This window comes from Vanellus vanellus (genome assembly GCF_965231255.1).
Source record: "Vanellus vanellus genome assembly, chromosome: 18".
Taxonomy (NCBI): Eukaryota; Metazoa; Chordata; class Aves; order Charadriiformes; family Charadriidae; genus Vanellus; species Vanellus vanellus.
The window spans coordinates 8,671,805-8,687,600 of NC_138923.1; the positions used below are offsets into that span (position 1 = coordinate 8,671,805).

At 54.8% G+C, this 15,796-nt stretch overlaps 1 protein-coding gene across 1 annotated transcript; it reads right to left on the reverse strand.

The window, feature by feature from the left end:
* Positions 1-449: 449 nt before the first annotated feature.
* On the reverse strand, positions 450-8,198 carry MYMK (myomaker, myoblast fusion factor; the record flags this gene model as incomplete). The annotated part of the gene is made up of 5 exons (XM_082492602.1): positions 450-961; positions 2,056-2,172; positions 3,164-3,312; positions 5,461-5,575; positions 8,064-8,198. 5 exons carry the CDS (start codon positions 8,196-8,198, stop codon positions 815-817), a joined length of 663 nt encoding a protein of 220 aa, XP_082348728.1. The 3' UTR covers positions 450-814.
* Positions 8,199-15,796: the final 7,598 nt, after the last annotated feature.

Consider the following 15,796-nt stretch of genomic DNA (forward strand, 5'->3'; position numbering starts at 1 on the left):
TAAATCATACACTTCTGCTATAGTAAATAGTCTGTTAGAGGAGATGTTATAGGCTTACAGCCCTCCCCCCTCCCTCCAGGAGCTTCTTTTCTCTGCCTTTAATTTTCCATGTACTTTCCATACTAATGAGGCTCTCCGCAAGCGCACCTGCTGCCCGCGCCGCCCGGGCAGGTCTGCGAGGACAAAGTGCCCAATGTGGCAGGTCCCTCTGGGCCGGGGGACCTGCGGGCAGGAGACGGGGTGGCCGTGCCCGCAGCTCTGCTTTGGGGGTGGCATCTGCCCTCGGCTGAGCAGGACCTGAGCTGGAATGTTTCTCGCACCACGTAGGGAAGACTGGCACCGCACACTTGCAAAGTCTTTGTTGGTATATATTATTTACATCAGGAGAATGCATAAATAAAATAGCAAATATCTCACAAAAAATACAGGTTCTGTTAATTGGGTGTGACAGATGAAACCCCGCGTGCTCAGGCTGGGCAAACCTGCACGGAGGGGACAACTCGTGTCCTCCAGTGCCAGTGCGGGGGACAGCCCAGGCGGTGACATGGCCCGAGAGCGTGAGGGGCTCCTGAGGGTCGCAGCCCAGACAAGCGCTTCTCCGGGGAGAAGGACGGGTATGGAGCAAACTGCAAGCCCAACCTCTGCTAGGGCTGGTGGTGGAAAAGGGACGAAAAGCCCAGGGCGCGCACAGAGCTGGTGGGAAAAGATGCGGGTGTCCCAGCGGAAGACGCAGCGAGCGGGCGTTTTGCTTTTGGTTGCCCACCTCCATCGCCTGAGGAGCGGAAAAGCACGTGCCCCGCGCGGCCGGGGCGGCTCAGACGCAGCAGCAGAGCGTGGAGCAGTCCAGCCTGGCGGGCGTCCCGGCGCTCCCGGCCTTCTTGTTCTCCTTGGGCAGCAGCAGCACGAAGGCCATGGCCAAGGCGCAGTGGTAGAAGCTGTGCACGTAGGTGTAATCCCACTCCTGCAAGCGGGGAGAGCATTAGTGAGACCTGCCGGGGCCACGGGAGCAGCAGTGCCGGGGGATGGGGGGGGGGGGGGGGGCTCTGCTTTAGGTGCAAAACATTAGGTTTCTGCAAGTAGCCAAAAGGAAAGGAATAAAAAAAAAAAAAAATATTCCCGAGCCTTCTGCCTCTTTTTGCTGTCAAAGAAGAAAGGATTTCCAGCCTTAAAAAAAAAAAAAAAAAAAAAAAAGCAAAGTGGATTTAACACATTCCAATTTGCACATTTCCCAATTCTTGAATGAAGTGTTTCATTACCCCGCAAAGGACGCGGCGGCGGGGCCGGGGCGCGGGGGGAGGCGGTTTCTGCTAAGTGACATTTTTATGTTCTGCTAGAATTTGCAATTACTAAATGCTTTGAAAAATAATCCTTGGGGATGACTGTGAGGTTGTATCTAGCAGCTCCCAATGCACAGAGCAGCCGTAACGGCGGGGCTGAGCGCAGGCGTGACCGGCAGCGCTGCCGGGGGGTTATCGCCTTCCCTGCGCGGGACAGACGGACCCTTTCGGGCAGAACGGACGTACTGGCCGGCGGTGAGAGCAAAAGGTTATAAACACGGGATCGAGTGCCCCTGGGACTCAACGGAGAGTCTTTTCGTTGGCGTGAGCCAGCTTTGGATCCGGCCGTGCCTGGGTCATATCCAGTCCCTGCCGTGGCTCTGCGTGGTGTCCTTAAGTCACCCGTGCCCGGTTTCCAAACAAACCCCACTCGCATCTGACGAAGCCATTTTGAGGAGCACGTACGGCTGAGGAAAGCACGGCCTATGTCCTTGTGACTCACTTAACGGGGGAAAAAGAGCGTAAGCATCACCCTGCGTGTCACTCGCTGTCGCATCTGTCCCTGCCCACACCGCAGTTAAGGGGACAGGGACTGGGAAGGGGACAAACCCTTGTCACCGCCACCAGACCCCGGCACGCCGAGCCCAGAGACCCACACCTGAGCTGGATTTTGTCCAAGGCTGGATGCAGCCCAGCGGTGCGCAGGGGGAGGTCTCCTATCTTGGTAACGTCCTTTACACCTTGTAAAGTCAGGGGGATTGCGTGTGTGAACAGGTACCTCAAAGAAGAACCTCAGCATCAGTGCTAACGCCCCGAAACAGAAGCCAGGACCGATCTGTTGGGTGTAGACGCTCTTGTCTGGATAGAGCCCGCCCTTCTCTTTCATCTTTTGCAGCTGGAAGGAAAGAGAGAGCACACCGAGAGTGTTCACCTGGATTTAGCTGGCCGCTCCGCATCTGAAAGATCCCATAAATGCTGGAATAAAACCGCGCGAAGCCCGCAGACCGGCTCCCCCGGGCTCTGGGGTCTGCCCGCACGTGGGAAGCACCTCTGCCTGCGTGCTGCAAGGGCTCCTCCTGCTTCACTCCTGACCACAATGCTGCTTTCTTAATGTTCGGCCCCAAACCCAGCTCAGGGAGTGTGTGCCCTCGCAAACCCAGTGTCTGGGGGAGCGCATCCCCGCACAGCGTCCGCAGGCTGGGGGATGCAGGGTGGGCCCGTGCCTCCGTCCCCTCCTTGCCCATCCACTCCCCATTGTGGGCACTTGCTTTTAGCTGCCAGCGGGCAGTAGACGGGGCTTAGTGATGGTCTGTAGCGGGGACTTGCATCACCGTATGGCCATGATGCTCAGCAGCGTCTTCCTGCAATTTTTGCCCGTTACTGAGTCCTTCTCCTTTCCCTTCTACGGCCATGCCCGCTCCTGCCAATGGGACCCGTGCTCCCACCCAGGTCCGCGGCATCTGCTGTGCACGGTGCCCCACTGTCCCAGGAGCCGCCAGCCAGATTCAGGCACACTGCAGGCGGATTCCTTCCCACTTTATCACTGTGTTTTATACACATCTTCCACCGGCTCTGGGGCAGTTTAGCAGACCCCTCTGCCTCTGAGTAGCTGTAAAAACTCCATAAATATGTTCCTCCAGATTAGAAACGCAGGGACGGCGGTGGTAGATTGCTCAGATCGATCGAATCTGGCGTTTACCACAAAGGCTGCTTACTGTCTGCCTGCGTTCTGCTCGGGGTGAAGGAGAAGTGATGGTCTGTGCTGCGAGAGCTGGACCTCGAGGAGGAAACTGCTGGCGCAGGTCGGACCCCTCCGTGCAGGGCTCAGCCCCTTCCCCGCCACGAGCATCCTGCAAAGCCCCCGCGTGATGCCCTTCTCTACGTACCCATTTCACGGTTATCGCCAGGACGGCCGTCCCGATGGGTCCCGAGTAGACGCCGTAGCCCCAGCGGTCGTGGTAGATCCGCACGGCGATGGTGAGAACGCCGAACATGACGAAGGTCGATCTCTTCGGCTCGTCAAACTCTGCCAGGGCTGCGTGGCACCGAGCACAGGGAGCGTCAGCTCAGCCACCCCCTTCCTCGGCTGCTCCCCTAAAGCCTTTCTGGGGTCTGTCCCCCCGGCCTCGGGGACCCTCAGCATCATGTCCCAGTCCCATCTGCCCTTCTTATGCTTCACAGCCGGGGAAACTGGGGCACACAGGGGCAAAGTGAAGCATCCCAAGGCATCAGAGCAGTAGGTTTGGGACCTGATTTTAGAGGTCTTACACTCAGTGTTGCATGTGGAAGTTCAAGGAGATGTCCCACTCGTATTCCCCTTTCCTGCCTCGACCCAGAAGTCAGAGGCGATTGTGAATACACTTGCGCCCAATGAACCCACCATCGGCTCTTGGGTTCATCCTACATCTCCAATGCTCCCGAACTCACTGGCTTACCCCGATGCAGCCTCCATCACCCCGCTCCAGTAGGACTGTGCTCACTGGTGTGATGGGGACCGGGCTGCCCAGCCGTGCCGGCACCTGCCTGAGGTTTGCAAGCTGGAAGTCGCCAGTGCGAGTAAATTATTAGAGGCTTTTGTTTAGCACAGAATGGGGTAATAACTGATAAAAGTTATGGATCCCAGTGGGCTCCATGCTTTTCCAGCTCGCACAGCTGTGTTATGGCTGTCCTGGATTTGCATTCCGGGAAGTGTGCCCGAGGGTCTGCGTCCGCACATGTGCGCTGGGGCTTTACAAGCCACAGCGAGAGGCTTCCCTGGGCTTCAGTCACCACACCTTCCATGTCCTTGGATCGTGGTTTTATAGGGAGTTTGGCTAAGGGATAATGTCCGTATTTTAATCTCTGTTGTTTCCCTGCGGGTCAATATTTTAAACATCATAGTCCAGGTTTTGTGTTTTTTTGCAAGGTTTTTGAATGCAGTAATGAAGCAATCAAGTTGAATTTTGCTGCAAGGAGCCAAAGTGTCTGGGTCAGCTCTGACCTACCCTGACACTGCTGTTATCTACTGAAAATGCCCTTCGGAGATTATTTGCCTCATCGCCTTTTCTAACTGAGCAGAGAGAGATCTGAAGTGCCCTGGGCAGTGTGGGAGCCCACCCTGGGACTCGCACCTTGGGGGAACAGAGGTTAACATTTCTAAGGTTAATATTTCCCCCACTCATTTTTTTCCCTGCATGCAAGATTTATCCCATCGCATGCCCTGGAAGGGGCTGCTGCTGTCTGTGCTCTTTGGCAGTGAGTGGAGGAGGGATGGACCTGAGCTTGGCCGAGGGGATGCTGCCCCACAGCTCCTGTGGGCTCAGGGGCAGCACCCCCTTCTTTAGTTCTGTCGTATTTTTTTCTTTCATTTCTCTTATACCTTGTTTCAGTGCCAAATGAGGAACAAAAATGAGAAAAAAAAAAAAAAAAAGAGAGTGAAGGGAATGTGCGAAAAGGAAAACTGAGTAATAGGGAAAGAGTCAGGATATTTAATGAAAAGGAAGTGAAATCTATTTCTGCTTTTTCTAAGCAGGTCTAGTATTTCCCATCAGCCCAGACTAGGCTTTTGATAAGCTAGGAAGATATATTTGTTCTGACTGAACCACTTTGAGTTGCATGCTAGCAAGGGAAGTGACGGATTCTGCATTTTTTAATGCCCCCAAGTGAGGACAGGACAAGATGATGGGCTCCGTATGGGGAAAACGAGGAGGAACAGGAGATCCCCGTATACATGAGGTTTCAAACTAATTCATCTCATAGTACTGTCCTGCCTTGAACTAAAGCACAGGGCTGCATGCGGTACTTGCCAATTTGAAACAAATAGTTCTGCTGTTGTAAGGACATGCATGAGGGCTGGTGAAGGCAGAGGAACACCGACTGACACAAACACCCGGCGCCAGAGCTCTGTTTATCTCCAAGAGCAAAACTTCCCCAGTCACCACTCAGGACAGTTTTCATGGGTGTCTGGACCCCACCGAGTGCAACGACTTTCCAAAGCATGAACGAGATAAAAATGGATTAAATCATAGCACAGGCTGACTCCCATAAAAGACAGCCTCCAAGTTAAGTCTTGCAGATGGGAGCTCAAAAGCAACAGCATTTCTGGGGACTGTACCCACTAACCGTCCCACCAGCAATGCCGACAGATCCTGCCCGACCCGCGACCACTGGTGGTGGGTAGGAACCGCGAGAGACCGGTGCTTACCCATCAGGGACACCCAGATGGACAGAGCTGTTCCGTAGATGCTGAAGTACTCCAGGATGTCGTAGCGCATGAAGCACAGCACTGATAAGCCGGGGCCATCACATGCATGGTAAATCTATTAAAAAAACAAAAAAAAGAAAAAGAGGAAAAAAGCATTAGAAAACTAGTTCCTTACCCACAGACCAGTAAGGTAATGGCTCTTATAAACTGATTTGAAATAGCCCATGCGTGGCTGTTGAGAGCATGGCCAGCCAGAACAGAACAGCCCCAAGTACACCGGGGTCACTGATGTGCAGTAATGAACGCATTTGAGAGATAATGCCACCGTTCCCGATTGCAAATTGCCTGAGAATCAGCATTCTTCTCCCTTAGTACAAATTATTTGTGGACGAGCTGTAGTTTGCCTCTTGGTCTGTGCCAGAATTTGCAATCTGATGACCAAGCTGCTTCGAGCCGAGCCCCAGGCGGTGCAGGGACCTCCTCTCCAGCAGAAGGAGGACTCTGGGGTTATGGGTCTAATTGCGAAAGATTCTTGTAAAACAATTCAAAATGCGTGTCCTGATGAAATGTGTATGGATGCCAGGTCACTGTCCAGGCTAAACAGCGTTTATATGGCCAGAGTCTGAATACTGGGGAATTCACTCATTAGTGCGTTCCCTTAAAAGCCGCTGGTTTCTGCCCATTAGCTCATTGATTAGGTTATTTGCAAAAAAAAACCCTATTGTCATGCAACATAAATGCAAACCAAGCCAAGAGAAATTTTCCAGTGCAGTCAGAGGAATGCTCCCAGTGTTTGCCTGGCGCTCGCCTTTTCCTCCGAGCGCTCAGCCCGGCGAGTTTTCTAGTGGTAGCACCAGTGTGCTCCGCCGTTTCTGAAGAAGTCCCTTCACCGCTTGGCAGGGCGCCCTTGGAACAATCCTCGCTGTCATGGCCCAGCAGGGATGCTGATATTATTTATAATGGGAATTGCTGCAAGTCCTTTGGCTCGCTGCGGTTTCTAGAAGATTGCACCACGGCCGTAATTCTTTTCTCTGCTTGAGATTGGGTTCGGGGAGTCCAGAGATGGGGGGAAGAAAGGGTGGAAGACAAAGAGCGTGTTTCTGGCCGGCGTCGCAGCACTTGTCTGCGATGGACATATGCTTTCACTGCTCAGATGAGGTCTCCGGGGGGAGGAGGAGTGGGATGCTACAAGAAAGGCAACAGCAGCAGCTGCTGCCCATCCGACCCCCCCGACCATGCTGGCAGCTGCCTGCCTTGCCTTGCCTTGCCTTGCCTTGCCTTGCCTTGCCTTGCCTTCCCTCCCCTCCCCTCCCCTCCCCTCCCCTCCCCTCCCCACGCACAGATATTTTGCCTCTTCAATCTCTTTGGCGAGGACCCTGTTCCACCTTCCGTCAAAACACGTGCCAATTTTCCTATTGACTTCTCGGGGAGGTGGAGCAGACACAAAACTGGTGCGAAATGAAATCGTAGATGTCTGGCTTCCCTGGGGAGCTGGGGGGGCTCGGCCGGGACAGTTTTATTAACTAGTTTTATGGAACTGGCAGAAACATCCCCCCACACCCCCCCACGCCCCTTTCACCCCGCATTGTGCTTTGATTGGAGTTTTAAACGGTGGATCCTTTGGAATAAGAGCCCTGCTTTACCCTCCGTGCTGCCCTGGAAGAGCTTTTCACACTGGGAAGGTCCTTCATCTCCTCCCTGCCTCAGTTTCTCTGTCTCTGTACAAGGGACATGACAACCCTCACGAGATGCCTTGAGATGAGTGGGGAGAAGGGGGAAATGCAGTATTGGTGGGGTTGCTGGGCTATTTCCTTCATATTCTTCAGCAGAGCATCGCCGTGGTGTTAAATAGAAGACCTTTTCCAGTGCAAATGCTGCTTTAGGTGCTCAGCCCGTGTGTGTACAGAGGCACTTCGCAGCGATACGAAGCACAGGGCAGCTTACTGCCGGGAGCTGGAACACGAATTATTTTGCATATGTGCAGACAACTGACTTTCTCCACTCATTATTCCCTCGTGAGGGAAGGCAAGGGTCACTCTGAGCCTGGTGAAACACACGTTTTCAAACTGCTCTGCCAGGGCGGAGGGTTAAGCGTTATTTTTCTGGATAACTCAGCAGCAGGTTTTAGTCTTTCCCAGCGCAGAAACTCCCCTGACTCCAGCATTGCTCCCATCACCAGTTAGCAATTACGAAATCAATAATTCGACTACGTGCTTTTGGCTAAAACGACAGAAGCAGAGCAAGAGACTCTGGATATGATTTAAACCCCAAATTCAGCATGGCCGCTTACCAGCTGTAAAACAGAGAAAAAACAGCTCTAGAACATTGCCAGTCAATCAGGTCACTTTGCACCCAGACCCTCTCCCCAACCTCACAACGGTAAAACACCATTAAATCTATGTAAGGCCATCCCTTAGGACATCCTAAACTGAAGAACCATCTACTCAGCGCTGCACACGGTGGGAAATAACTGAAAACGGATATTCTGGGGGTCGGACTCCCTGCTGTTGGGTGAGATCCAGCTACCCTTCCCGGTGGAGACCCTATGCAGGGGACATCCGGGGGGATGGAACATGCAGGGGTGGGGTACGGGGACACCTTACCGCCACGAAGAACATAGTGAAGAAGTAGACCATGGCTTCCATGTGGAAGCGCCGCTTGGCCGCGATGCTGATGGTGGGGAGGAAGACCAAGGTGCTGATGGTGGGCAGAAGGAGCTTGGCCACCAGCGAACCCATGGGTGCCTCGCGGGCCGGCGGCTCCCGGGGACGGGGTCTCTGTGAGCTGGATGGGGATGGTGGAGAAAACAGCCGTGGCGAGCGTGCTTTAAAATTTAAATGCCCTACGTGGGCAGGGAACAGCTGCGCTGCCACAGCCGCCCCCTTCACTCCTGTCTCTCCCCAACAGCGAAATTCTTGAGGCAGCCGGCGGCTCCCGGCAGCAGATGCTCTGTGCCCCCGATATCGTCCCGGGTGTTTCTAAAGGAGCGGAGGGGAATGTCGTCCTCGCACGCCTTGTGCTGGGTGTCGGACCTGGGTGGGCGGAGGGTGAGGATTGCGGGTTTGCTTGCTCCCCGAGGGGACACCCCACCTCTGCATCCCGCTGCCCCCGAGCGTCAGTGCTGCTGGAGCAGCCCCGCAGGGAAAAACCATCCGCTGCTCCATGTTTGGCACAAAGTAGGGAAGAACCGGTACGTGGCAGGTACCAAGGGGGTTTGTAACAGCGGGATGTATCCTGCTACCTTTGCTGTACCTGGGAAATACACCCCAAGCTCCAAATCCGCCTTGTATTTCCCTGCGAGGGCAGACCTGGAGCGTTGGCCCTGCTCTGGGGGAGCGCAGGCGTCGGGGTGATGCAGTGTCTAAAGCCTGCTACGTGAGCCTGCGTGCCCTCCTCTGCAGCGCAGTTAAGTTTCTCAGGCTTTGCTTCGTGGACGGGTCCAGGAGATCCGCCTGAAATTCAGGAGCTGAGCATCTCTGGGGTGGAAGCCTTTGAGCAGATCACCGCGTGGCACGGAAAAGCTGGAGGAAAGGAGACCAAAAGCCAAGCAGCGTTTGGGCTGCTAATCCACTCAGTGGCTTCTCTCTTTTATTATGGCTTTTTATTATATTGCTGCTGCTCCCCTCCTGAGTTAATATCTTTTCCTTGGAGCCTCGCAGGGATTCTCGGCATCTTTTCGGTACAGCTGTTCCCGGGACGCAGGGAGCAGGAATGCTACGCTTGAGCAACCGCCTTTGTGGCTGCGGGTTCGGGGGGGAGGCTGTGAGCTGCCATGTGAGCCACCGTCTATTTCTGAGCCCGATCGGACGGGCTTGGCTGTCCCCCGGGAGGGGGTCCGGTGGAAAGGCAGGCATGCCCGGAGAAAAAAATGCTCTTTAAACCACTCCAGCCAAGTTGGAAAGGGCTCCGGGAGGGGGAGCGCAGGGGTGTTGTGTGTGCGGTTGAGAATGGCACGACAGCATTAAAGCAGTGACCCGAGAGGGCTGTGCTGAGAGCCTTCCCCGGGCACAGCTGAGATGAGCTGCGTAGGGCTCCTGGTTTTAGCTGCTGGTGCAGAAACCGTCCACACTCCCTGACCGGCTGCAGGCAGAATCCCTCCCTGGGACGCTCCCGCACCATGTCTCCAGCCGCCCTCCTGCCTGGACAAGCCATAAACTTACCACAAACCCCTGCAAAACTGAGTCTCTACCAATAAAGAGTGCAAAACTGAGTCTCTACCGATAAAGAGTGCAAAACTCTGGTGTCCCTATTAACCGTGAAAATGAATCCCTCCAAGCCAGCACATAAACACCCCGCTTCTCCCCCCGTATCCAGCCCAGAGCGGGAAGCGGAGCTGAATGCCAGCTCGCCCCGACGTACCCTGTTCCCTTTCTGTGCCGTATCCTCAGATGTATGCGTTATCCTATGTTATTCTGGCATGAGCTGCTTGGACCGAGGAAGGTGCTCGGGGCTGGGCTTGTCTCCGGGAGGGTTTCGAGCGGGGTTGGCGTTAGCTGGTTGCGCGAACCGCTCTGGGCTCCTGGCTAAGCAAACCGCGTCCACCCTGCTTCTGTGGCCAGGAGGTTGGTGTCAGAGAGGTGAAAGCACAGCCCAGAGCTAGTTGGTGAGGACAAACTTCCACGCCTGGGTGCACAGCAGTCCCCCTCGCCCTCGGGGGACCATTTGCAAGGACGTGGCGGTTGTGCGACCCGCTACCGTTCGAAGGGATGCGCGAGGGGGGTGGTGGTGCCAAATGGCATCAGCTGAAAAGTACAATCAAGCAGTTGCTAAATGCATCCCCCCCCTCCCCCCCCCATCCCCCCGCCTCGCCCCCATCCTTTGCCCAAAATCTCGCTGGACCCCACTGGAAAGGAAACCCCGCTGGCTGCTGGATGCGGCAAGTGCCAGCCGCGGCGAGCGCTCCCCCGAGCAGGGAAGCGTTGGAGCTCTCAGCAGCAAGAAAACATTCCACAGGTTGTTGGGTTGGGGTTTTGGGTTGTTTTTTTTTTTTTCTCTCCCAGCTGCACGCCCTGGGCTGGCGTTTGGTTTGCAGCCAGCGCTGTAGGCACAGAGGAAAAAAAAAAAACAACCCACACCGGTTTGCACACGTGTTCCAGCTATTATTTGAAAAAGAGACCCCAAAGTATACTGCGAGGCAAGGGGCAGGCAGGTGGCGAGCTCCTGTCGGGAGCTGCTGCTTAAAAGGTCTTTGTTCGGGCTGCAAACAGACCGCAGCGCTAGACGTGGGCTTTGCAGCCCTTCCCGGGAAGGAGCCCAAATAACAAAGGGCCGGGGCTTTGTTCCTTCTCTCCTAAACAGGTAGGAAATGTAGAAAGAGCAAATTTTAGCTCCCGCGTTTAAGTGCTTCTGGAAAGCGAATTTTAAATCCACATTCCACAGGGCTAATTTTGTGTGGACCAGAGCGCACGCAGGAACGGTGATATATATGGCTGAAAACTGGTTCCCAGATGCCAAAACCAGGTTCTGGTATGCCGTCCTGGATCCTTCCAGGGTAACATTAACCATGACTCTCTTAAGCGCTGCTGCCCTTTCAACTCAGACACTGCAGTGAAGGAGGGAGACAGAGATAGTTTTGTTTTATTTTTAATATGAGGGTGATAGTTTGAGAGTAGTGTATATTGGAACAGGGGATGGGGCGGCTGCGCCAGCTGAGAGTATCGAGAGTATATTCTCCTTAGGATAAGCGTAGGATGATCTTTCATCTGTGTGCGGTGTAGACTGTATCGGAATTGAAACCTGCTCCATCGCGCGTCCCCGGTTGCTGCCAGGTTTGAAATAACGGTGATAATGACACTAAGATGGAGAGTCCCGGGGGCAGCTCCTACGTGGGTTTGACATTTGCAGTGCAAATGTGCGTCGGTGTGAGCAGGTATGCGCGGACGGCTGCGCCAATCCAGTGCTAACTGCAAAATGTTACTCACCACGTCCATTACTTCAGAGTCTTTCATCTCCATAACACTTTGACTCGTGCGCTCTGGGCGGAGGGATAGCGGTGCAAAGCTGGACGTTGCCTGGTTTCAGCAGGACGATGCGCGAGAGCCGCGGCTCCGGAGCAGCACGGTCACCCCCAAGGCCACTTGGTGAGCGCGGCACCATCCAGCTCGCAAAGCTTGCTTGTCTTCTTGCTGCTCTGCCTCGGGAATTTGAGCAAGAAACCTCCCGGGGTGAAAGGGATTGGTGCGAGCGTGGAGCAGCCCACGGGCACAAGCCCATCCCTGCCCAGCCGGAGAAGGGACGGCTGTAGCATCCGGATAAAATACCCCTCGTCGCCTACCGCAGGCGGTGATCGGAGCCCTTGCATGAGACGCCGGGGCAGGTGGTGCTTTCCGGAGAGCTGAAATCCATACACGGGCCCTGGCAGGAGGGAACGGGAGCCCAATAAAGGCAGAGCCACCAGCTGTGCCCGAGCCCCTCGCGCGGCCGGCGCTGCACACCCGGCGCTCATCAACCGCAGCTCTCGCCCGCTCCCACCCGCAGCCCTGCCAAAGCACCTGCATCCTTCTTTTTTTTTTATTTTATTAGTGGAATAAATTGCCACTTAAAATATCCATTCTCTTCAAGGCCTGGCCTCATTTTAGGCAGCTTTAGCTGAATACTTGCCCTTAAAAAAATTCCCCTTTCCTGTCTCCCCTGTTGAATAAACCTTTTATGCATATTTCTCATGGGTATCTTCACGTCTTTTTTTCTTAGGGTTTTGGTTTTTTTTTCACTCTTCTCCTCCACACTGTTGTGGCCCATTACAAGCTTGTCACCGTTAATGGTGAGAACATCTCTTTTCTTGTCACCAGGTTTCCACTGCTCGTACCCTTTGGGGTGTCCTGCCCACTCGGCGTGGCCGTCCCACTGCCAAATTCAGGGGGGCAATGGAGGGGGTTATTGCTCGTTTCATGGTGTTTAATGTTGTTTTGGGGTTTTTTTTGCAGTCACAACCCCTGGAGCCCAGCAACGATGTGAGGGTCTCAGCTCTCACCCCGTTGGTCAAAAATGTCATTTTCTGAAGAGAAAAGCTTGAAGCTGTGATGCTTCAGGGCTCAAAATCCAGAAGGGAACCAAACCAGTCTTAGGGTTTTGGGGAGTCTGACTCATGATTTTTGAATGCCTGTGGTTGGCAGTGCTGCATAGCTGATGTCCCTCAGCACAATACTGCACAACTTCCATGCGAGACTCATTCCATTAAAAGAAAGGGCTTTGTACTTTTTTTTTTTTTTTAATCTTTGCATAGCTAAAATTTTAAACCAAGTGTGACTTGTCTGAAAGCTCCAGGAACGTTTACTCTTCGGGGACAGGTAAAATTAAAGTGAAAGAAGTCTGCAGAGCAAAAAGAGGCTTTTAAAGTTGTTGAAACTATGGCCATGACGGTACCTGGGGTCACTGTGGTCGCTTGTGGCTTTAAAACTGCCCAGAGGCATTTTTTAATAGGAATCTGATGGCGAGAGCAGCTTGGTGTCTTTCGCTTGTTCAGTTTGACTCAACATTTTGCAAATCTCCGTGGATGAAACCCTCACGCTAACATGATATAAATCACTGCTATCCACATCGCATGGAGGCACGCAGAGACGAAGCGCCTTGCCCAACACTGTGCCGTAGGTCACTCTGCAAGGGACCGGGACTGTCTCAAAAGGACACTTTTTTTGGTCTCCTCTTGCTTGTTTTAATTACCCGGTGGTAGGCCATCCCCACAACTCTTGAGAAGACAGTAGGGCTGGCTGCCAGGGCCTTTTTTGGGGGGGTTGACACATTTTGATCCCCCTGGCGATGTCCCGGCCACGCAGGGACCTCACCCGCTCGGTGACTGGCTTAAATCTGCCCACGCCGCACCGGGCTCACCTGGAAGTAACGTGTGTAGCTGTGCAGAAGAGTTGAACAAATGGGTCACTTGTAGGCAGTCTTAAAAAAGAAGAAAATCGGTTAGTCCTCTCGCCTCCCACCAAAGATGAAGCTGCTGGGGGGTCCTGGACCAACAGACTCTGGACCGTGCGCCTGCCCCTCCTCCAGCCTGGCTCTCCTGGACCTGAGCAGGCGTTTCGGTGGGGCTGGCTACAGCAGAGCTGTCCCGGCTGCCATGCTGGCACGGGGGCTGACCCAGAAAAGGGCTCATTTTGCTGGGAAAGCGGTGCTGGAACACCACAGCCCATGGCCGGGCCACGGCTCTGGTTGACCGAGAGCAGGTCGTGTGGTACGTCGTTCATGGAGGACCTGCTCTAGGGACGTGCTTGGGGCTTGGCAGTGCCAGGCCTCAGCTCCAGCGGGTCTGAGGGTCAGTGCTTGGGTCAGGATGGAAAGGTGTCCCACGATGGGGACCACAGCGAGACAGCTGACGTGTTATGCCTGGATCGGAGCTTACTGCCTCTCTCTGCTCCAGGTCAAGGATGGAGGTCCCTCTACCGCAGCAAAGGCTGCCCCGGCAAAGGGATCCACCCCCACTTGGTGAGAGAGGGCCCGATCCTGCAAAGCGCAGAGTACCTCCGCTCGGCTGAGCAGCCCCGGCTCCCGCTGAGCAGCGACAGTGCTTTGCTGAACTCATTTCAGCCAAGGAAACTCCTTTCCTCTGCAGGCACTTCCCCGGCCAAACCAGCAGCCAGTCGCCGGCGACTCTCCCCCGGCTGGAGGAGGTTATTTTGGAGTGTCTGTCGCTCCTTTTATTTGCTCTCTGAATTATGCACGGCACCGGTTTGGGATGGAAAGCCTGGCAGCTGCCTGCCGCACGGCTGCCGTACATCCCTCTGGGAGGCTGTCGGGGTAAGAGCCCACCGGCCCCACGCCGCCGCAGGGACGGGCATCGTGCCGGCGGCTCTGAGCCTCCTTGTGTGGTGCCGGGAGGTGAATGCGCAGCACCGGGACCTCCGGGCTGCTTTGCCAAAGAGTGCAGGATGCAGGGAGCAGGGCTGGCTCAGGGACCCTCGCCCGAATCCTGAATTTCCCTGGGAAAGTCCAATACGAGCCCTCAGCGACCGTCCCCGGGTGGGAAAGCCTCTCGCTGTCCATGCAGGTGCATCTCGTCTCAATTTACTCCAAGCCCAAAAGCAGTAAATAACATCTGCAAATCATTTCTAACGCTTATGCCAAAAACTGTGAGATAAAAAATGCTGTCGTCTGAGCCCGGCTGTCGGTGATTAATGCCGTACCTGCCGGCAGCCTCGGCAGCAGCACCCACGGCCCCAGGATTTTGGGGGCAGCGCTGGCCCCGGGGAGTTTGGGGTGATGGGAACTGGGGCTGGTCCAGCCCCACGTTGGAGCCGTGGGGTTTGGCCGATGGGAAGCTGGATGGGGGCTCGTGTTTTGGATCTGCTCTCCGGTGCGTTTTGTTTTTGGGGCTGTTTTTGCTCCCACCGAGGCGATGGCATCGCTCCTGCTGATTTCACGAGGACGGGCCAGGGCTGCGTAAGCCGCGCTGCTGCAGCCAGGGATAACACTGCGTGATTTATGGGAGCAATCAGTTGCCACTAGGAGCTGGTTAGGAATTTTCCGATGAAACGGGGATTGCGTCAGAAACCGCTGAGTCATCTCAACTGTTTCATAAAAAAAAAAAAAAAAATATCCTTTGGCTTTGATAAACTTTTGGTGAAGCACAGAGACCGAATGCGTCTCGCCTGCTGCCGGCTCCCCCAGCGCTTGCCTTGGGGAGAGCTTTCCCCCACCCTCCGGCTTTCCGCCACCCTGTGCTCCCCAGTCCCGGGGCATCCCTGCGGCAGGATGGGGTGCGGGGTCACCCGGGGATGGGGTCTCCCGGGGTGCAACCTCCTGCCAAACCCCAGGGCTGCAGGGGGGGAGGGGGGAACGACGCGGGGGCTCGCACGGACCCAGGCTGCTCTGGCGTTTTCAATGTGAAATATTTTGATGCTTTTAAAACCTCTCGTGTTCAGACTTTTCCCTCCTGGTTGTTCCAAAACGGAAAGGGTTTTCTCCTGCGTGTCTCGGGCTGGGATATTTTGAAATGCAGAAGTTGGGTGAACTCAAGTGCTAAATTTTCCCAGTGTCCTGGTCACAGCCAACCGATGGAAAATTGAAAGTTGCAAATCAACCTAGCTGGGTAAATTAAAACAGGCTGGCAGACGTTTAGCCAAACAGAAAAGGAGACTTCATTTCCCATGTAAATTTCTTGGGACAGATCCTCTGCTCAGCTTCACACAGCCATCCCTGGGAGGACTGGGTCCAAATTAACAACACCGCGGACACACAGTGATTCCCGCAGGGTGCTGGGAGCCGTGCAGGGAGCCGTGCCCTGTGACGGAGTGGGAGCACACCCCGAGGCCCTGCAGACGGGAGCTCCTGGCCCAAATGGTGACGGGGCTGAACGTTGCCACCAAGGGCCAGGAGCAGCCGGTGGCGATAACCA